This window comes from Netta rufina (assembly GCF_964035555.1).
Source record: "Netta rufina genome assembly, chromosome: 5".
NCBI lineage: Eukaryota > Metazoa > Chordata > Aves > Anseriformes > Anatidae > Netta > Netta rufina.
In genome coordinates, this window is record NC_140128.1 from 64,244,313 (window position 1) to 64,264,943 (window position 20,631).

The following is a 20,631-nucleotide window of genomic DNA, read 5'->3' on the forward strand; positions in this document are numbered from 1 at the left end:
TACTGATAAGTAGAAAATTGGCAATTAATTTTTTAATTGCCACAGAAACATAGTTACCTGATGTCTATTTTAGCCACTGCGAGATCTGAACAAAAGGGAGCAAAACAATTGTGCTCCTAATGCTTCCAAATTTTAGTTTTGATGGTCAAAAAAAAAAAAAAAAACACAAAACCACTGCTGCTCTATTCTAACAAGCTCATATTTGCAAAATACATCTAGTAGCTCTGGTATGTTCTGCCTATTGAAATGACACAGTTAAATGTGAAATATATTGACTTAAGTTCCTTAATTTTACCAATGAACAACAGAGCAACTTAAAAACACAAACTTTTAGAGATCTTCATGTATTAATATTGAAATAATACCTTGGCCCTTTTTTCATGGTTTGTACTCTCTCTCAATTTTTAGTTTTAATTTAACTTGCATTCTGATTTTAATTGATGACCAAAAATAACCTACCAAAATCATTAGAGTAAGTATAAAAGCTAGAGTACAGAAAAACACATTAAACGTCTTGAAATGCATTTTCTATAAAAGCTGTTTTGTAAAAAAGCTACACACGACCTCAGTTTTTTGCCATAAACAAGAGCTCTGATGAACAGTAATACAGCAAACTCACAAACCTTTTGAATGCTTAAAATTTCTTTGTTGTTCCATATTTTGACTTTTAAAAATACTTCGTGACCCTTCTTTTTGCTTCTTGTCCTCATAATCTCCACATCCATTGCCACAGTTCAGACGTTGGCCAACTATGCTAACATTAGAATTCCCTTTATCATCAAATACTAGCCATGCAAAAAGAAAAAAATCAAGTATTAAAAAAAAAAAACAAACTTGAAGTATTAAAAATTTAATACTCGAAGTATTAAAAAACAAACTTGAAGTATACTTCTGGTATATTACAGGATTCCGAAGAAGTTACATTTTCAGAAACTCTCAGACTTCATGCATACAGAATGAACATTTTGACAAAGATACTCAGGCTCTGTTCATCTTTTACATGCAAAGTTTTTCAATTGCAGCTAAACCCAAGTTCCAAACCGAACTCAAAGACTGAAAAATTGTTTTTAAGTCTTTAAATATGAACAATAAATATTAGTTAATTCATTACTGAAAGCAAAACTAAGTCATAAGTGAACTAAGTGAAAATACTAAAATACTAACTAAAACCACAAGAAATCCTTCCATTTACATATGCTAGAAGTCATGAAACACATTTTAATGTTGCAATCATTATCAGTTGAAACTGAGCATTCAGTGCATGAGTGATGCAGCTCGGTAATCCCAGCATCTGGAGTGCTCCAGGCCCCTTCCTTCACAAGGAACAGCCAGTGTGTGGTCCTGCTCTCTATGGCCAGAGTTGCTGTGGCTGGCATGGAGGCATTGATGCATTTTCCTGCTTATGCCCATCTGTCCTGAAGTCTTACCCTGGTGGCTGTCAGTGTCAACCTGACCGTGCCCACGTGAGACCAAGAGCCCTACTGAAATCCTTAGAAAGCTTTCCTCTGTTCCCTTCTTCAGCTAAGAACTTGGCTTGGAACAGAGTGCTGTGTTCTGCTAGGGGATGGAAACCAAAGGGAATGTTATGTTGTGGGATCCTTGGCAGTACGGCTCTTCCAGCAAGGAGAACTACGGACTGTGCCCTAAGACCTAAATTTGAACTAAGAAGGAAAGCTAGAAAAAAAAAAAAGAGTTAGTCTAGAGGACAGAAAACAAAAGGGAGGAATAAAAAAGGAATAATCTTCTGACACATAAAAGGTAGTTGCTTGAATTAAGAAAATAATCCAATTCTTGAAATAAAATCAAGAAGTTAAGAGATTAAATTACAGCAAGGTACGTTTAGGTTTAGTATTAGGAAAAAAAATAATCTTTCATCTGATGAGAACAGTTAAATGCCAACCTGATTTTTAGAAATTTTCCAAGTTCCAGTGTAAAAAATTGAGCTTTTTGAGATTTGTCCTGTGAGATGGACCAAGCCCATCTATCTTCCAGTAGTGGAAGCAGAGGACTCTTCACTAGTTAGCTGTACATGCATTATGATGTTGACCTTATCAGTAAAGCATGCTGTCAGCTCTTCACAAGTGGTCCAGTGCTGTCTATTCCAGCTGATTAACTGGTTCAGTATGCAAAATAACTGTGTTGCTCATTATTTTACACCAAATGTCAGTTTCTCACAGAAGCCCTTTCGTATGATGAATATCATTAACCACAATATGTATTACTGTGTACGTGCAGTGTTTGCTTTCTGGTGTAAGCTGTTACCTGACAAACCTATTTTCTAATTTATCCCGAGAAAAAGGAGTGACTTTATTTAAAATGAGGAGCAATTACTTAAATTAATGAAAAAGGATCATCAATATCAGTCATGACTATTATTCATTGATTATGATGTTTTGTGAATTCAGATGCCCTCCTGTCTCAATCACACAAAGCTTTGTAAGCTTCCTGGAAAAAATCACAGCTGCTGAGGCTGAAGGAGGGTGCATCAGAGTAGTCACGGAATCACAGAATTGTAGGGGTTGGAAAGAACCTCAAGAGATCATCAGGTCCAACCCTCCTGCCAAAGCAGGTTCCCTAGAGCAGATTGCCCTGCAGGTAGTCACTGGGAAGAAATGTCAGAAAAGAACTTTGTGGAGCTGGCTCCCACCATTCCTTTTCTCTAAGGAAATATCTCCTCCTAGTTGAACCCAAATTGATTAAACATACATAATCGTAAACAATTGATTTCTGCCCATGACAGGAATCTGCAGTCACCTGTTGTTCACTATAAGCATGCAATGGAACAGCATCACTTAACTTCAGTTTCCTGCCAGAAAATTAACTGCTTGCCTTTTACCTTTTGACCCTCCCCACTCTTATCTGTTGGTGTCCAAGGAATTTTCAGGCAATACAATTTTGAATTTTGAAGTGCATGTACTCACAGGTAGCATTTGCATTAACACATTTTATCTTGACGTAGTAAAGAATAAACCTTGAGCTCCTCCTTTCCTTCTGTACCACAATATAATCTCATTTTGACCAGACAGTGTCTAGTAATTACCTTTTCTTAAGTGCTTAAGGGACGCGAGCTCATTGAACAAATAAGAACACTCAAAATCAAATCAACTGACTATTCAGTCACATCACTGAAGCAGGATATACACATTCATAAGCACAGTGAAATACCTGTGCTTGAGTTATGTTCTGCCATGTTTGCATCTCTATTTCTTGCTGAAGATACTCTTGCAGGCTGTGATTTACTGCCAAGCAGTGGAAAGGTGTCTGACCTGTTACAATAAAAAAACACATTTTGTAAATACAATTCTACACACTAGTCAGAGCCCAACTAAGCAATACTTTGTAGCAAAAACATCAATAGATTTCAGTTTTTCCTCCCCAGTGTACCTGGAAGACAAAATATTTCCAGAATACCTCTACAAGTGCTCACACTAAGTAGAAAAAGAAAATGAAATCAGTAGAAATAATTTGATGAGCAGGTCCGTTATGAAGAACAGCATAAAGACAACCCTTAAAAGTAAACTTTACACTAGGACTACAGTGAGCATAAATTCAAAAAGCTAAGGAATCATTTGGCCTAGGGGACTGATACTGCTGGATCCAATCTGGCAAAGAATGACAAACAGTGACCAAAGCCACTGGCCTTTGGCTATCAGAAATGAGCAGTTTTCAGCTCAGTTTCCAGCAGACAGATATTCACCAGGAAAATGCTGTTACCTACAGCATTATCTTCACACATTTTTCTTCAAATGATGCATTTGAATATTAAAAGTGATTCATCCGAGTACTCTGAACTGCTAAGTACTGTGCTTACCTACACAATAGTCACAGGCAAACAGCAGCTCCTCCACTTCCTGCTAGTACCGTACCGAAACGCACACAACCAGAAGCCTGGCATACTTCTGAAATACCACTAATACAAGTATCATGCTCCCACTGCTCACAGTAGTTTACCAGTGGCTAAACTGATACTTTTAAAAGCAAATACATAGAAGCAGCTTATATTTGTGTTGCCCAGCTACCCCGACTTTGTGGACAGACAATGACAATTTGCAGTGCTGGAAAACTAGCAGCTGAAACAAACTGTCTGAACATTTTCTGAACATTCCAAGGCTTTTAAAGTCTTCTGGGATATATTTTGTCACATCTACAAAATCATTCTTCCTGCCAGACATCACCTTTGTTACTACTTCAGAACTCCCATTTCTGTGAATCCTGTAAAACATTAAGCTTATGACTGAAAAATGAGAATGGGATGTTGTACAGAACGGGTACTTAGAGGTGTTCTAGCTAAAACCCTGCCTGGAAGAACATCACATACAGCATTTTATAGTCTTGACTTTTTATGTATTCTAGCATTATCATGTGCTATTTTAAATTAAAACTGTGTTTTGGCAGTAATGCGTATAGGGAAGTTAAGTATATATAGTTTAGTTCTGAGACTTCACAGCTGTAAAAACCCTCTGATTCTGAATCATTCCAGTCTGCCTCCATCTCAATAATCTTTCTGGTTTATTTATTTATTTATTTATTTTTAATTCTGTTTTATATATCCTCCTTTTCCTATCCTATTCACAAAAATAAAACGTATCTTAAGATCAGAGCTACAAGTAGCTTTATCATGGGATCCTAGAGCAGAAAAGGGGGATCTGTACTGCAGACTTTAAAAAAGTCTGAGAAACTTCCCATTTCATTGTAAAATAGTTTATAAAATGGAAACAGTTCGTGATTTGAAATAGCAACAAAAACCTATACTGTTTTCCTTTTACTGAAAAACAAAACCAAAAAAAACAACAACAAAAATGTTCCTGCTTCAATGTTCAGGCTGCAACAAGCAAACTTTATCCGTCCTCTTAACTCATTCTCCTTCTTACTCATTTGTTTAGGCTACAGTTCACATAACTTCTATGACAGGCTGAAGTCTTAATAAAATATTTACTACCACTGCCAGGACTTCACCAACTGCACTGTGTTACTGTGACTGCACCATGGAACTCTTTAAAATTAAACCCAGTATGAACCAGAATAGTATAATTAACCAGTTATTGGACAAGGCAATGTATTTTTAGGTAGAAAAGTAATTCGCAGATAAAAATCAAGCTATTAAGCAAAGCAGTCTCATATAAAAAATGAATTACAGATTTCACCTCTGTTAATATTTAACTAACACCAGCAGAGACTGTGTGAGAATTTCAAAGCAGAGCTAACATACAAGTACCACTCACATTATTCTCTTTCTCTGAGGAACCGTGGATATAGGAGACGTCAGAGACTCCTGGCTGTAGACTCCGCTTTCGCTACAGGAGCCCACACTTGGCGAGGAAGCATGGGAAGGGGAATCCCCAGACAGGTCGAGTTTAAGAGCAGAATCGGGACTTTCAAGATCTGAAATGCTGCTGGTTAGCTTTGCCCTCTTCTTAGCTGCACTATTTCGTAGAGATCTAAGTGAACTTTGCATCTAAATGGGATTAAAAAAAAAGAGTTTTTAATCACTGCATAGGGAAAGAGCTTTTTTAAGCAAAAAAGAAGCATGGTTCTGAATGTCAATTCAAGTCTACAGTAGTTCATTGCACATGAGCCCTAGTGGGCAAGGTGACTGAAGATTCAGATATGTTATGCGGCATTGTAAAGATCCCTTTCATTGTTTTACTTCCCAAGATTTGGTATTTTTCAACCATCAGACACCCGAGCAGCAGAGGGAGCTACAGGATGCCTTAGCAGTACTGGGCACAGCGGCAGGGATCAGCACCAGCTCCCTGCATACACGAGGGGGTCACTGGGGTCACTGGACAGCCCAGGGGGCTGGGAACGGCGGTGTGGGACACGCAGCTCTGCTCACTGCAGACTATTTAACAGACCAGTACAGGGAAATGCGGGGGTGAGCCTCTTTAACAAGCCTCAGGGGTCATGTAAGGAAAAGGGTTTTGAAGGTATTAAATATCTCAGGTATTTACTAAGTCACCGCTTGACTGGCACACTCGGAAAACTGCCACTGAATATGCGTCAGGCACAAATTATTACCAGCAGGTTTCCTCTGACAGGAGGACCTTTTGAGCCTAATGCCAGATGTGTCTGTGCTGTGCAACACAGAGGCAGGTGGCATCACGTTCATCCGGCTTCACATCAGTTTTTCTCATTTTACACCAGGAAAAATTAACTGAATTCTAAGAGAGCTGAGACATGCTGCGTATCAAAGACAGCCCCCTTAACCAGCTCGGGAGGCTGACGAAACTGCGAGTCCAAAGAACCCTTCAGCAATGAAGTTATTAGTTCTAACAGGTGAAAGGATTATTATTTAAAGCTGAAGTGAAATTTAAAATTAACTCAAGGTAATGAGAATAAAAGCCGTGCAAAAGCCTGCAGTTCTGTCTCAGTACTGCAATAACTGAAAGCGTTATGATCTGGCTCGGAGGAAAACAAGTGAAATTAAGATGCCTGGAACCAAGACAGGACTTGGGCTTCAGTGGGCTATAGGTGTTGGGCTTTAGTTAGTGTCTGCTGAGAACTCAACAGTATCTCTCTAAAGACCTGCTGCACTGATCACAGTGTCAAAAATTTAATTCAGAAATGTTTAGTATTTTCTGGCACTTGTTTAAAAAAAAAAAAAAAAAAAAAAGAGTTTATAATCTATCAGTTGGAAAAGTGTGTCAAAACACATTTAAACAAACCTCTTCTTGGTCCACTTCCTCGCCATCAAGAGTTAGCTCTGAAAGATCAGCTGCAAGCTTCCTGCCCACTCCGTTCACCCACGTGTCCTCACACTCCTCGTTTTTCCACTTTGTCACACTTAACTCGATCTTATCGGGCAGCGGGCTGGCGAGCCGCGGTATGGGGGGCACGGGTCTGGTCCCGTTCAGGCCTCTGCGGGAAGCTGGGTGCCTCACCAAGGCGGGCTTCAGCTGCAGAGGGGAGTGTTTCTCCTGCGAATCGTCCCCTGAATAAGACAGAAGCAGGCGTCAGTCCTCTGGAGAGACGGCAGGAGCACAGCACTGACCACAATACACTTCGTGCCTCATTTCTTTGTGGGACAGGGAAACACCTTTGAAAACGAGGTGAGCTATGTTAAAAAACATACTAATGCACTTAATTGAATTTAGTACTATAAATACATTTCAAGAATATTCAGTTTAGCTGAGCGTGTGTGAATTTTTACAACAACAAGAACACAAAACCAGCCATATGAGTCAGACAACAAACTTGTCCCCTAACGAGGTGAGGAACAGACACCTAGGAAACAGACATCTGGGGACATGCAGAGGCTGGACACGAGCTGACATGCTGTCCTGGTTCATACATCCACTTCCTTTACCAATAAATTCTTAGTTTTGGCTTCTACTGCAGCCTGCAGTCATCAGTTCCACAATGAGCATTAAAAAAGTACTTTCTTGTATTTAAAACTTGATGTCACTGAACCCCCTTTACGTATGCATCTATACCTGTATTCACGTGTATGAATAAATACACACACACACACAAAAATATATTTCTCACACAAACTAAATATTGATTCCCTGCCCAACTTTATTTTTATAACATTCATAATTTGAAAAACTGTCAACATTGCTCTAATCAGCTAAATTATTTAAGTACTTGTAACTAAATGAGCTTAAAACTATTTCAGTAACTGATGTGTACGTGAGGTCTTCAAAGACGGAAGAAATCAGACCACAAACAGCAGCCTCTGCCATTAGCTGTCAGTGTAAATTGGGATGAAATCAGCACAGACTCCACTAGCTGGAGATGTAGCTGCTTGTAGCCAGAATTTAAAGAGCTATTCCAAGTACTAGAAATTTGAGACATCAGTTCCCAAATGCATAAAAAAAGGTAAATCGGCAAAATGCAATGAGCAGTATTTTCTTGGACACGTATTATTCTGAGCATTAAAAGTAGCAGGCCTTCCTGCATGGGTTTTCCTTAAAAGTGCTAGATTTTGGGATCTGTTTTTCTTTTAGTTTGATGGTAAGCTTTTCACTGATGATGTCAGTGAATAGGAATATTCCTGTTTTCCTAATAGGAAAAGCAGAGCTGTTGCATATTTTTTATCCCACAGACTTAAAAGACAAAAGGAATGAAACATTTCAGTACTTCAAACTACCAATATGCAAAGATGCTGCTTTTAAAAAGAAGCCTCCAGTGATATGACTAGACTAGAGCAGGTAGAAAACGTTTCTAATTACATTCGGGGTGTTGCATGAGTCCCAATTTACCTGTAAGCTTTCTGACTACTGCTGGAAGTCACTCAACATGCAAACCTGCAATCCATTCTCAACATATTGGCAGCATTCCTACCTGTATTGTCTCCGGACTTTTGACTACGAAGGTGCTTCTGAGAACTAGGCTTCGGCAGTCCTTCAAAGCTTTTGAGAGGCCAGGAGTTTGAGAAGTTCATGGTATTATCTTCTGACTTCTTTGGAGAGTCAGCTGGCGAGGAGACGTGCTTGGGGCTGGTCCTGGGTGATGACAGAGGGTAGGACGGCAGAAGGAAGGCCCCCTGGCTCGCATTAGGACCTTGGAAGGACAACGTGTGTTCTGCTTGATTGCAAAAACTTCTCTGGGTCTTGCTGGAAAAATTTAGGCTGGCACAGACTGAGCAAAGAAAAAGAGAGTGGTATTTGAGGTAATTGCCCTCTTTGACAGATGTTACAATAGTAATTTATAATGCAATAATACACTCTGCACAATCAGAATTGAACGTCAGCATTTTACCCAAGCAGTCATGCACAAATCAGCTAACTTAATGCTGCAATTTGCATCCTCCCTCAAAATATCAATTTCCTTCTTTCTGCATTTGATCAACCAAGTTTGAGCCTAAGCTGCTTTGCAGGCATGTTTTACTAATTATATTTTTAAAAAAGAATCATTCAAGATGACAGAACGCAGCCCTGCTGCTTGCTGCTCTGTATCGCAAGTCTGCATTGCATAAAATTTACAAACACAGCTTTCAAAATCCAGTGATACAGGAGCACAAATAAACACAGATGTTATAAATGTTACTTCCTTTAAAATAAAACCCCCAAATTACATTTCCTGGAAATCAGTAGATCAAAATGGAAAGATGAAGGTAGATTTAGAACTAGGCTGTTTTAATTCTTTTCCATGAAATGCAAATACCTCAAAAATACCAGGAACAGAACTGTTCCCACATACACTCATGCTTTTACCCATGGCAGATGAGTAAGAGAACAAGTTTTAACAATGCTCCTGACAGCTTCTGAAAGGCTCATTTTAAGCTGGACAATTCCAGCAACCTTACCAAGAGCACGGCCCCACAAACAAGAATGGGAAAGCACAGCCCAAGAGCGAGAGCAAGTGATGGTGAGTTTGGTTTGGGGAACCTGTTAATGATCTGCGCCACTCCGCAGACCATTCAATTATGCCTTTAGTTACTGTTACAGCTCAAAGATGTCATTTACAAATCAGACAGCTCCAAGGTCTCTGTCTTCTGTGCCTGCTGCTTCCCCAGGCTGCGGCATCCCGGCACTCCCTGGCTGTCCCAGGGCAGTGACACCGAGAAAACCAAGCCTGGTGTGGGTGGAGAAAGGCTCAGGTGACAATAACTGCTGGCACAGAATCTGTTTGCAGAGAGTAAATCAGCAAGTACGTCGAAGTACTTGACAGCCTTGTGAGGACTGAGGGGAAGAGAACAGAAGATCGGCCCTGTAGTTAGAGGCAAGCAGCACACAGAAATTTTCTCCTGTCTTTCCATAGGCATTGGAAGAACACAGCATGCAGAGCCCGTAAGCGGTGAGCAGTAACCTCAGCGAATGAAGCTCCTGCACATCCTGCAGGAAGGCTGCCAGCCTGTCGCTCGCCAAGCAGCCAGACAGCCCGACCCCTCCGAGCAGCTTTGTCCACAGTTTGGTACCTCTGCCACCCATTCCTCCGGACAGTGAGGCTATTCCTTCACGAAGCACTCACCTGGTCTTTTTACTGTTATTACTACTTACGAACAGCCGTTTTTCTGCATGTTGCAGGTCCTGACTCACCCCAGCCTACACCTGCAGGGTTACGGCACACTCCTGAAACTAGCAGCAAGAATGGCCTGATGTGGCACTGCCCTGCAAACCTGCCCAGTAAAACTGCCCAGAGCCCACCAGGCAGGTGCCAGCTAACTGAGGGCTTCGGGGGCAATCAGAGCAATGACAGTGAGAATTTATATATATATAAATTTTCCCAAAAAGTTCAGTTTCTGTTACAGTACCACGTTTTATCTAGCACAGTGACACTGTCAGGTATCAAAGGGTTGCAAATGACCACAAATGAAAACCACCTCACAGGAGCAAGGCACAAATGTGTTTGCGTAGGGACAGAACAACATTTTGATAATTGTTTTTATTTCTTAAGGCAGCACGGAAGAGACATTTCCCAAGTGACATGCACTGACTTATGACAGTTAAAATCCATATACCTTTGTCCTGCTGACCGTTATTTAATCCTAAAAACTGTAAATCAGAGTCCACACTACCACTCTTCCCACGTGTCTGCGTGCATCCAAGTGTTCCACATTTCCCTGAAATATGCGGCTGGTGAGAGCCCATAGCACCTTTCAAAAGAAAGACACAAAAAAATAGATAAATAATTTACATGCAGTGTTTAACAAAACACGTACAGCAATATGTAACAGGGAAGGAAGACACTGTCTAACTTGCAGTGTAAAACCTAACTAGTCACTGAGTTCTGAACTGAGAAGTTCCTAAGCAACCCCATAATGCTGCTCGGAGGCACAAATGAGAAGAATGGCTGGCTGTCCTTCAGGGCGCTCCTCCAACTCGGAGAGCTGGAGGGGCTCACAAACAAACAAACAAACAAACAAACAGACAAACAAACACAGAACAATCACCTCTTTAAATATGTGACAACAGAGGGAGGACAATACCTTAAACCCCCAAAATACAGAGAATTTCTTTAGTGTGATACCACCCCTTGCAGAACACGTGAGTGAACTTTGCATTCCACACACGTCAGCGCTCCTCAAACAACGCTGGGCATATAACCTAATGCCAAGGGAAGGGAATAAATCAGGTCTGGTCTTGCCCAGCCTCTTCATATGCCTTCGGCTATCAAAATACAAATCACTGCTAAGCATGAATTAAGTGTAGCACTACACCTACAGCCTTCTACAGAGCTGTGTTTCAATACCATGACACTTTATATCCTTTAAAACCACCTTCAAAGCTCACTCCTCAGACAGCTCTCTACCTTAGCTGTTTACACAATCAAAAACAAAACAAAACAATAACAACAGAAAAGTAAATCTATGTTAGATATGAACTGCTCAGGTCTTCTGAAGAGCCTACCACACACGTAAGTATGACCTTCTGAACATGTTGTCTGGTTTGTGGTTTGGTGTTTAATATCCTACACTCACTGTCAACTGATTCTTGATCAGTGCTACTCTAGCCAACAGTGCATTCTTGATGAAAAGTTGGTAAAATTCTGTCTCTTTGTGATTTCTTCTTTATCTGTGATTCAAATTGTATTTTACAGTGTGAAAAAAAAACAGACTGAATTACTGTGTTGCTGATGTAAATGACACTTTTTCCTCATTTTGCAAGAGGAGTGGGAAGCTCTCTGTTCCAGGGATCTCCCAAGCCCTCTTGCTCAGCACGTCTGGTCACAAAACCACACCACTGCTGTCTGGTCTCACTGTGCAATAACGCAGTGCCACCTGCGGAAGAGGCTGGCCCATGAACTCTGCCGGAGGCACGTAACCTAGCACAGCTCTGTGCACAGCAGGCCTGCTGTCAGGGGCAGCGCGCTTCTTCATCAGCACGAGCGGGGCTTCTGCAGCTTGCTGCAGCTGGAGGCAGAGCCCTGTGCCTGCTACTCAATTCTTCAGAGTAAATGAAAATAAATAACGAACCCACTAATCGGCAGATGGTTAACCATATCATGAAGCTATAAATTTGTGCTCAGGTTCTTACAGATCCGTTTTGTAAGTGGCAGACCAAGCATGCATCTCTGTCAGTACTTACCGGCACAAACAGCAGAATGCTCAGAGTTAAAATCTACGCTGTTCTGAAACAAATTCCTCGGCGGCCTTTTTCTACTAAAAAATAACTCCTCACCGCCCGGCGTTCCTTGAGAGGGCCTCAGCTTTGGAGAATGAAGGAAGTCACTGGATGGAGGGAACTGCGGGAGAAAGGAAAATAAAGAAACAAAGCTGTGTGAACAGGCGTCCGGCTCTGCCCTCCACAGACAGAACTGCTCCCACCGCCCCCCAGCCGAGCCCCCCGCTCGCTCTGCCTGTGCTGGGGGCTGTGGCCCCACCAGGGGCTGAACTGAGAGCCACCGGGCAGAAGGGGCCTCGGGTGCCTGCCCAGCCCCGCTGCCCTGCACACATGTGCCGAAGGTCACCCCGATGCCCTGTGCCCACCTCGTGCAGCCCCAGTGCTCAGGCCGGGCACCCCGAGGCCAAACACACAGCTCCAGAGCCTCAGTTGCTGGCTAAATGTGGCCTGAGGCCCCGTTTCAGAGCCAAAGCAGGTCAGTGACAGACGTAGCCCAGATGGCAAAGGCTGTCTGAGCTACAGCCGTGTACATCCACCCAGACCTGCTGGATTTACAAACATAAGTCTATACCAAAAAATGTACACTAAGCACACAGAAACAATGACAGCAAAATAAAATGGGGAAGAAAAAAAAAGAGTGAGAAATAATCACCTAGACCCAAAATGTTACCTAAGTTTAAAAAAAGAGTGTCCAATTCCGTCTGCACTCATTAAACAGCCCCACCTAGCCCTTTAATAAAGATAGAAAAGCAAGATGTGAAGCCTCTCCCTGTCATGGAACCAAACACGAAGCAGCACGGCCAAGCCAACAGCTCAAAAATTCAGGCCACTCGCACAGAAAGGCTGGCAGAATTGTTTATAAAACTCCGAAGTTGGCCTTGAGCCCAGGGCCCAGCCATACGAACCACCAGGGCTGCTCTGCTAACACAAGGCAGCTCATTTTTAAATGCAAAGCATTCGGATGAACATTTTCTTTCCCCAGCCATCCAGTACTTGAAGTGTTTGAAAGCCTTTGGTCAGCTTCCAGCTCTCACTCCAATACTGGCTGACACCTCACACTCAAGAAAAAAATGGAAAAAAAAGAGTTAACAAATATAAAGTTTTTGGTTTCCATTAAGCTATGTAACTTTTTAAGTAGGCAAGGGCTGTCTGAGCTGTGCAAGAAGCACGCTTCAGGTTCAGTCTGAAGGCTGCACTGAGTGGTATCAGCACCCTGCAATCAGAACCAGTTATAGTTAAAGGAAAACTGAGTAATGTACTTAGGAAAGAAAAGATCAAGCTTTGAAGGCTTCTTGTTCTCTGCTTTAATTATTAAAATCGGTAATTAAAATCATCTCTGGGCTATATTAACTCCGTTCTCCCCTTTCGCAGCCAAGGCTCCAGAGGTCAGACCAGAAATCTGAACCAAAAGGAAATATTTATCCAGGATCAGCCAGCACAGCGTCACGGAAAGCCTGACGCCCCGCTCAATATTCCCTCTGTGCGAACGGGGACGCTGCAGTCTAACATGGACGTGCTGCATTCACTTAAAAAAAAAAAAAAAAGTGCTCTTTTTAGATTTTACTGAAGGTCTCAGTTCACCCTAAAGATGGTTTCTGAGACCGGGGACTCAGCACAAGATCTCTCCCTAGGAAGCTGTGACTGCCGACCAGCCCCTGAGCGCTCGGCTCGCAGCCTGGCCCCGCCAGCTGCCAGCGCTGCAGCGTCCCACGAACCCATCCCTGAGGGGCTCAGCCGGGCTCCCGACAGGGCCAGCAGGGCCACCAGCACCTCACGGGGCCACCCACACCCCGCAGGGCCCCCAGCACCCCACAGAGCCCTGCCAGGAGCAGCAGGCAGCTGTGAGCACTACAGGCACACTGGGGGACCCCGAGGAGCTGCCCAGGTCACCGCGTCCTGAGTGAAATGGCTCCGTCAGCTCCGCAGCAGCTGTTCCAATTTCAGCTTAAAAATTAATTTCATAATGTGTTTAATATTGCCATGGGGTTTCATAAAAGCATGGCAAAGTAAAACAGGGCCAGGCACAGCACTTGAGGAGTCAGGGTGATGACACGAGCAGCGTGGCTGTGAGCATGCTCTAACTGTTTGTACATAATGACAGCATTTGCTCTGTCATACAATATCCTAAAAATAGATTTTTTATGGTGATGGAACATAGACAAAAATCTCTGAATTTCAACAAACTCACATAAAAGCCCAAAGAAATCAATTCTCCACCCCCTACCGATGAGATTCCTCTTGAAAGCAGGACTCCACAACCCAAACTTTAAGGTTACTTATTCCTAATTCTGCTCCCTCTCATAGTGCCTCCTCCCTTACAACCAGAAAAAATAACTCACACACGGTACCTGTTAGCAGTGAATAAATAAGCAAAGCAGCAATTTGGCTGTATTTCCAGCCTGCTCTTTAAATCCCCGAGCAGCTCACAAAGCCCAGCTGTTTGTCTCCGTGCTGGCTGCCAAGGTGCACGGCCGCGGGGACACCGCTCCCCAGCTCCAGCAGCGGCGCTGATCCTGGGAGGTCTTTGTGGTTAAAAAATAGGCAAAAATCCGGTGTTGGTGACAGAACGGCATGCCCTGACCTATTGTAATGCACTGCAGGGCCATTGGCACAGCGACTCCGTGTCTCTGGTCCCTTGCCAGGCAGCCCCACCGAAGCGCTCAGAAGCTGAAAACTTTTGATCTCACCGTCCGCCCTCACACGGTGCTCACGCAGGCCTGAGCATTCCAGTTGGGTTTCTGAGGTTGGACTCGCACGTGAAATGCTGAGGGAAATAAAAGCTCAGCTGGAAGCTCGCAGTGAGGGAAGGCTCCAGCAGCCGAGGCACTGAAGGGGTTGGCCTGGATCCTGCCTGCAATGGGAGAGTGCAGCCGGGTCCCAGCCGGAGGGACGAGCCTCGGTCAGACCACGGCCAGAAATGCAAACAGGAACCAAGTCCTGACGGCTGGACGCACACCAAGGGCAATCACAGCAAGAGGATGCACTAACAGGAGCACGAGTGTACAGCAGTGCTTCTCCAAAATGCTCCCCCAGCCCCCAGAAAAACCGCGGCTCACCTCCCAGAGGCTGACACCTCCGGCAAAACCCCCCGCGGACAGCCAAACCTGCAGCTACACGAGAACAGCTCAGGGGTGGTTCACACCACGGCGTAAAACCTCAGCAAAGCGTTCGGATGCTGTTGGTGCCCCACCCGAGGGCACTGCTGTCAGCTGCGGGCACGGTGACCCGCAGCAGATATTTTTTAGGAATCTTAGATATTATTTAGATATATTATTGAGATAGCAGGTAGGTTTTACAGGGAAAAACTGCAAGGGAGCTTTTCTCCTGTGGTAATTCCGCATTACACACAGCACAGTCTGCAGGGCAGGCAGGAGCAGGCAGCGACCAGACACTGCCGAGGACCCCCCAGCGCAGCGTTCGCTCCCTTGGGGCAGCAAGTTTCATTCCTGCTGTCAGCAGGGCTGTCGCTTTTAGTTTATAAATAGCACTTTGTACCTAAAACCTAAAGAGTGTTTCTGTTCTGATAATTTGCTTAAACTGGAATTATAAAAGATTCGAGTTTAAAAGGGAATAGAGGGCCTGCCAACGCCACCCAGACCTCACGTGTGTGACCTCCCAGGAATGGCATGAGGAGCTGGGAAACGATTTGTGAATGTATCATGTGTTGTTACAGCGGGTTAATTTCCATTTCTTAAAGCCAGCACCCAGAAGCCCAGTTAGCAGATAGTGCTGAGTCCCACAGAAAACAACCTGAACGTTTCCCTCAGGGTAGGCTCTGGCTTGCCGCAGCCTGGAATTGTTTACAGCTCCCGGAGACCACGGAATTGCAGCAGACGTAACGCACCGGCACCTCCAGAGAGAGAACATTCACCTGGACAGACCCAGAGACTGTTACCCACGGGATTTACAGATCACATCCATCCTCCCAAGCCTGGCTCTGCCTGCTCACAATTCGAAATGAACAGGACGCTTCTGAAGTACAAAGGAAACAATCCATGGGGCTAAGCTCTTTGTTACCGCCCTGTTTTGCCAAACATTTCCCATCTCTAACAAAGTGCTCCACTGCTGCTGTCACAGGGCTCCTGGAGGTGTATGCTGCAGAAGCTAAAATCAGAGGTGCTAAAAACAAAAACAAACCAGATACAGCTTTATTGATTTAGCTGGAACCAGAGAGGCTTCAGCCTGCTGACGTGAGCTGCGTGGTGCCAGCAATGAGCTCTGCCCAACGTGAGCACCAGGAGCTCAGGGGCCGCCCAAAATCTGGGCTGAGAAGCGGGTAGAGTTGAAGGGCCCAGGCTGGGCCACAGCTGTGACAGATGTGTGCAGCTGCCAGGACTGAGAAACAGAAACACAGGTAATTATGCTTCAGTTGATGAACTTGGGTTTTGCTCTCGGAGAGAAAGGAAAACGAAAAGCTGGGGTTGCAGGAGCAGCGATTTGGCTGTCAGCCTTACGCCCAACACACGAAGCACCAAGGCGCGCAGTCAGGCTGTGCAGCCACAGGGCAGCAGCTGTCACGGCACGAGGCTCACAGACTGAACAGACCGCCACAAATGCTTTACTCAGTGCCCTTTTTACCAGCGGGCTGGCGTGTCCCCCGGCAGCACCACCTTCTGTAAGTGCGTCCCACGGCCAGGCACCGTGCGGCACAGCTCCCAGCAGGGCTCCCAGGAAGGCCCTGTGGCCCTGAGCTATCCCATTTTGCTGTGCTGTTCTGCCGCAGGCCAGGAGCAGGCTCCCCTCCCCTCTCCTCCCCTCTCAGCACAGAACCAGGGCATTCCCCGAGGCTGAGGTGCCGGCAGCTGAAGCGTCTGAGGCTCCCGAGCTGCTTGCTGCCAGCTTGTAATGCTGCACAGAGCTGCAGCCTTGTGCAAATTCAGCAGCGAGAAGCCCTGCTCTTGCACCTCTGGTGTTAAATAACCCCTGCCAGCTCGTGGTGCCTCAGCTGGCGATCCCAACAGGCCGTGTCACTGCGCTCACACCTCAGCCCCGCACAGCACGGAGCCGTGCAGGAGAGCTGCAAGCCCTGAGGGGCTGTGTGTGCAGCACACCGCGGTCAGACTGGCTGTGTGAATCCTGCTAGCATCACTGACCCCCCAGGCTCGCAGCGGGCATGAAACAAATGCACTGTCAGAGCACTTCCGAGGTTGCAGGGCAGCGTTTCACCCATCGAGCCAGTTAACATCGCCCACGGAAGCCGCGTGTAGACACAGTGGCAGAGGCAGTGTGCTTTATCTACCTCACATGCCCAGTACACATTAACCTACACCTTTAACTCCCTATCTTATCTGATCAGCAAAGTCTAGACGTGGCCTTGGACAATCGCAGCGTCACCTGACTTTAAAAATACAAGTAGAAAAAGAGCTTTAAAGATTAAGCTAATTTCATGCATTCTTTCAGCCACAGAATGACTCCAAAAGTTAATTTTTAAACAAATTCATCTCAAAGGAATGTCCAAATTAATAATTAATTTTTTTTTTTTTACATTTACTTGAACAAGTACGCACATTTTATGCATGACATACCATACTAAAAGCAGGCAGTAACGAAGAGACACGGGGCTGCCTTTCTATCTCTTTGCTCATTAAATGCCCTGGGGTAAAGGACTTTATTTATACAGCTTTTGCAATCTCTCTCAGTTAAAGAGGAAAATCTTCAAGTACAGGAAACACTGCCCAAGTTCTCCGGTCCCAGTGTGGCTTAGGGGAAAGCACAGCTCACCTATTTGTACACAGAGACACATGCCATGGGACAAACGTCATTTTGTGGCACGGGCGTACATAAACAAGCACCGTCAAGAAGCCAGCAAATACTGCAGGAAAGTATCAGAAAGCCAGATAAGGTGATGGTCCCCTGCCCTGGAGAGTTTCACAATCCATTCAGACAGGTTAACAGCAGGGTCAGATTGGTAAATGATCGGGATGTGAAGACGGGGAAACAAAGCCGTGAACCTGCAGCGATCAGAGAAGTATCGCAGTGCTGACACCACGGTGTTCTTTAAGCTCCCATTAGAGGAAATGCAGATTGAGCCGCTCAGTAAGATTTAGGTCTTGATAAAGTTTTGAAAACAGTTCATGTCATCTTAAATTACATCCTTGGCCACCAAGACGGCCCTCCAGATTCTCCAGATTGCACTTTCCCCATTGACAATGGGGCTGCTTAAGCAATTACTGTGTAGGTAACTACAATGAATCCCCACTCTGTTTCTCTCCCTTACACACGATGAAGAACAGCATCTGGTTAACCTCCTCATCAAGCCTCCCTCACAGAACTCTTCTGCAAACAAGGCTGCTCGCTTCCTCCACACAGAGGGGAAGATGCAGCAGCTACATCAAATGACGCCTGTCCCTTTGACCAGCACATCCCTACAGCCAGAGCTTCCCTGCACAGCTGTCCTGGTACGAGGCAATCCTGGAAGCTGACAATCTGAGCACCGCCAGCACTTCTGAGAGGCAGTGGGTGCTGCCAGCACCAGCTAAACACCTGGTGCTGGAGAGAGAGCTGCACGACGGGTGAAGGGATTTACATCCAGGAGCTGCACGATGGTTACGGCAGCCCCCGCAGTCCTGGTACGGGACTGGACAGAGAGGCAAAGCCACTCCTTGAGCCACGCTCCACTCACATTTGTCCCAGTATGTCTTGAAAGAGCTTTGCAAGTGGGCAGCTGTTAATCCGTTGCGAAGTTTTTAACATCACAGCTCGCACAAGCCTGTTGAAGGGTAACTGCCAAACCATAAGCCTGCCAGCACGGCGCTCCTCTAACTGCCTGCTGGGGAAGAAGCAGTTCGCATTTTCGTATGGACTGAACCAAATCTTTCAATTTTTCCACTGAATGAAAATGCAGCTGCGGCACTGCATTGCTTTCCAGATCTACAGGCACAACACTCCTGACGTTTTGGCACCAGGTGAACCATCACCTCGAGAGCACGCTGGTAAGGCTACCGGCATTTCGGCAGCACCTTCCTTTATGCCCAAGTCAAAAGTGGCAGCTTCCAAATGCTATCAGACATGACATCAAACGTTATTCTCGTCAGTACTTACCTGCAGGCAAGCACAAAGCTACGTGCAGAGGAGTTACACGTCAGAAAAGGAATTCTGGATAACTGGAGGGTTCTGGGTATTCAGGCGTCTTTCAAGTAAGTGCCAAAGCAGCACTAACGTGTTTCCTCTGGCAGAGGGCAACAGATGAAGTCTTCAAATTCTGACACCTCACAGCTATCGATCTGCCTTCTACCAACTTAAATATGTAAGAAAACAACATAAAATGGAAGTGAGAGGCAAACAGAACAAGGCAGAAAGCAGAGGGAAGAGACAAGAACAAACAGCATCTGTAAGAGGCGCAGGATGTCTTCGAAAAAGTCATTAGATGCAAAAACCCCACCTCACTAAAAAGGAATACATACAGCACATGACAAACTGTATTTGCTCCCTGCAGAAGAACTTTTGTGTCCTCCTACTACGTGGCAGCAGTGAAAGCAAAGTGAGAGTCGGTAATCTCATGGCTTAAGGCCCCCACACGCCGCAGAGGAAAACAGGCTGGGGCCAGCAACCTGCACAGTTCCCCAGCAGTTCCTTGGTTTGAGTTTAGAATGATGCGGTCACCAAAGAAAGGCTGAAACCGATTCAGGTCTAATTCTGCAAAACAAGCTGGCACCATCACAAGTTCTACATCTGTTCATAAGGATGGACAAGGCGAGACATTCGGTACTGCACACAAGGATAGAAGATTAAAGATGATCCCAACAGGAAGGCGTAAATTTTACGCTGAGGTATTTGCATGACGTTACACAACCAAATAAAGTTTTCCCAGGAGGAAAGTAAAGAAATGTCGGCTCCCTGGCAGCGGGACTGGTTTCCACCCCAGTAGTACGAGGTGGGGTTTAGGTCCATGAAGACCCCACTACAGCTACAAACATTCACAGGGTCTAAGAAGTGTCTCTGCAGCAGCATCGAGGCTGTCACCCCACAGACAGCCCACCTCGCTGTCCCTGGCCTGAAGCTTCAAACACGTGGCTACTTCCCCGCTCAAACTCGAGCCCACACCGTTCCTAACGACTTCACGTATGCAATGAAACTCAAACCAAACATTAATCGCCTTCTCTCCCTCCCTTCCTCCCTCCAGGGGTGAAACATTGGGCAGTCCACCCAGTTCACATGGATAAACACAAGCACGTGTGCCAAAAGATTTAAAAAAAGGTCAGACCTGTTCCCCAGGAGCCTCCTGGCCCTGCGAGCTGCTGCCAGGGGAGGCCTTGCCTTTGGTACCGGTGTACTCCAGGAAATGCACAGACTCCTTCCAGGTTGTCACAGTGCAATGATGACAGCTCACATCCCTGCGCTGTGAGGCTTCAGGAAAGCCTGCCCTTCACGCAGGAACACCGTTTGTCACTGCTCGTGATCTCAGCCATGACAGCAGCAAGTTACTAAGCAACTGAGAATTAAATTCTGAATATGTAAACATGGCAGCGAGGAAATCTACTCGAGCCAACTTCCAATTTTCTTTAAAGAGCCTCTTGCTCAGTGACAGAGTTTGAGTAATTCTAGAGTAACTCCTTCACTGCAGACCAAGTGATGCTGAATTAAACCCGTGCAGCTAAAGGAAACAGCACACACCCCAGCTCTT

The 20,631-nt window shown here is 45.0% G+C and overlaps 1 protein-coding gene across 1 annotated transcript in view; it reads right to left on the bottom strand.

The window, feature by feature from the left end:
* TOGARAM1 (TOG array regulator of axonemal microtubules 1) overlaps nucleotides 1-20,631 on the bottom strand; it is a 39,123-nt gene that overhangs the window by 17,613 nt on the left and 879 nt on the right. The window contains exons 2-8 of the mRNA XM_084287397.1: nucleotides 11,973-12,129; nucleotides 10,406-10,540; nucleotides 8,287-8,583; nucleotides 6,666-6,931; nucleotides 5,223-5,455; nucleotides 3,166-3,266; nucleotides 624-785 (exon numbers count right to left, since the gene is read on the bottom strand). Coding sequence (XP_084143523.1) covers nucleotides 624-785; nucleotides 3,166-3,266; nucleotides 5,223-5,455; nucleotides 6,666-6,931; nucleotides 8,287-8,583; nucleotides 10,406-10,540; nucleotides 11,973-12,129 — 1,351 coding nt within the window. The remainder of the gene's footprint in view (nucleotides 1-623; nucleotides 786-3,165; nucleotides 3,267-5,222; nucleotides 5,456-6,665; nucleotides 6,932-8,286; nucleotides 8,584-10,405; nucleotides 10,541-11,972; nucleotides 12,130-20,631) is intronic.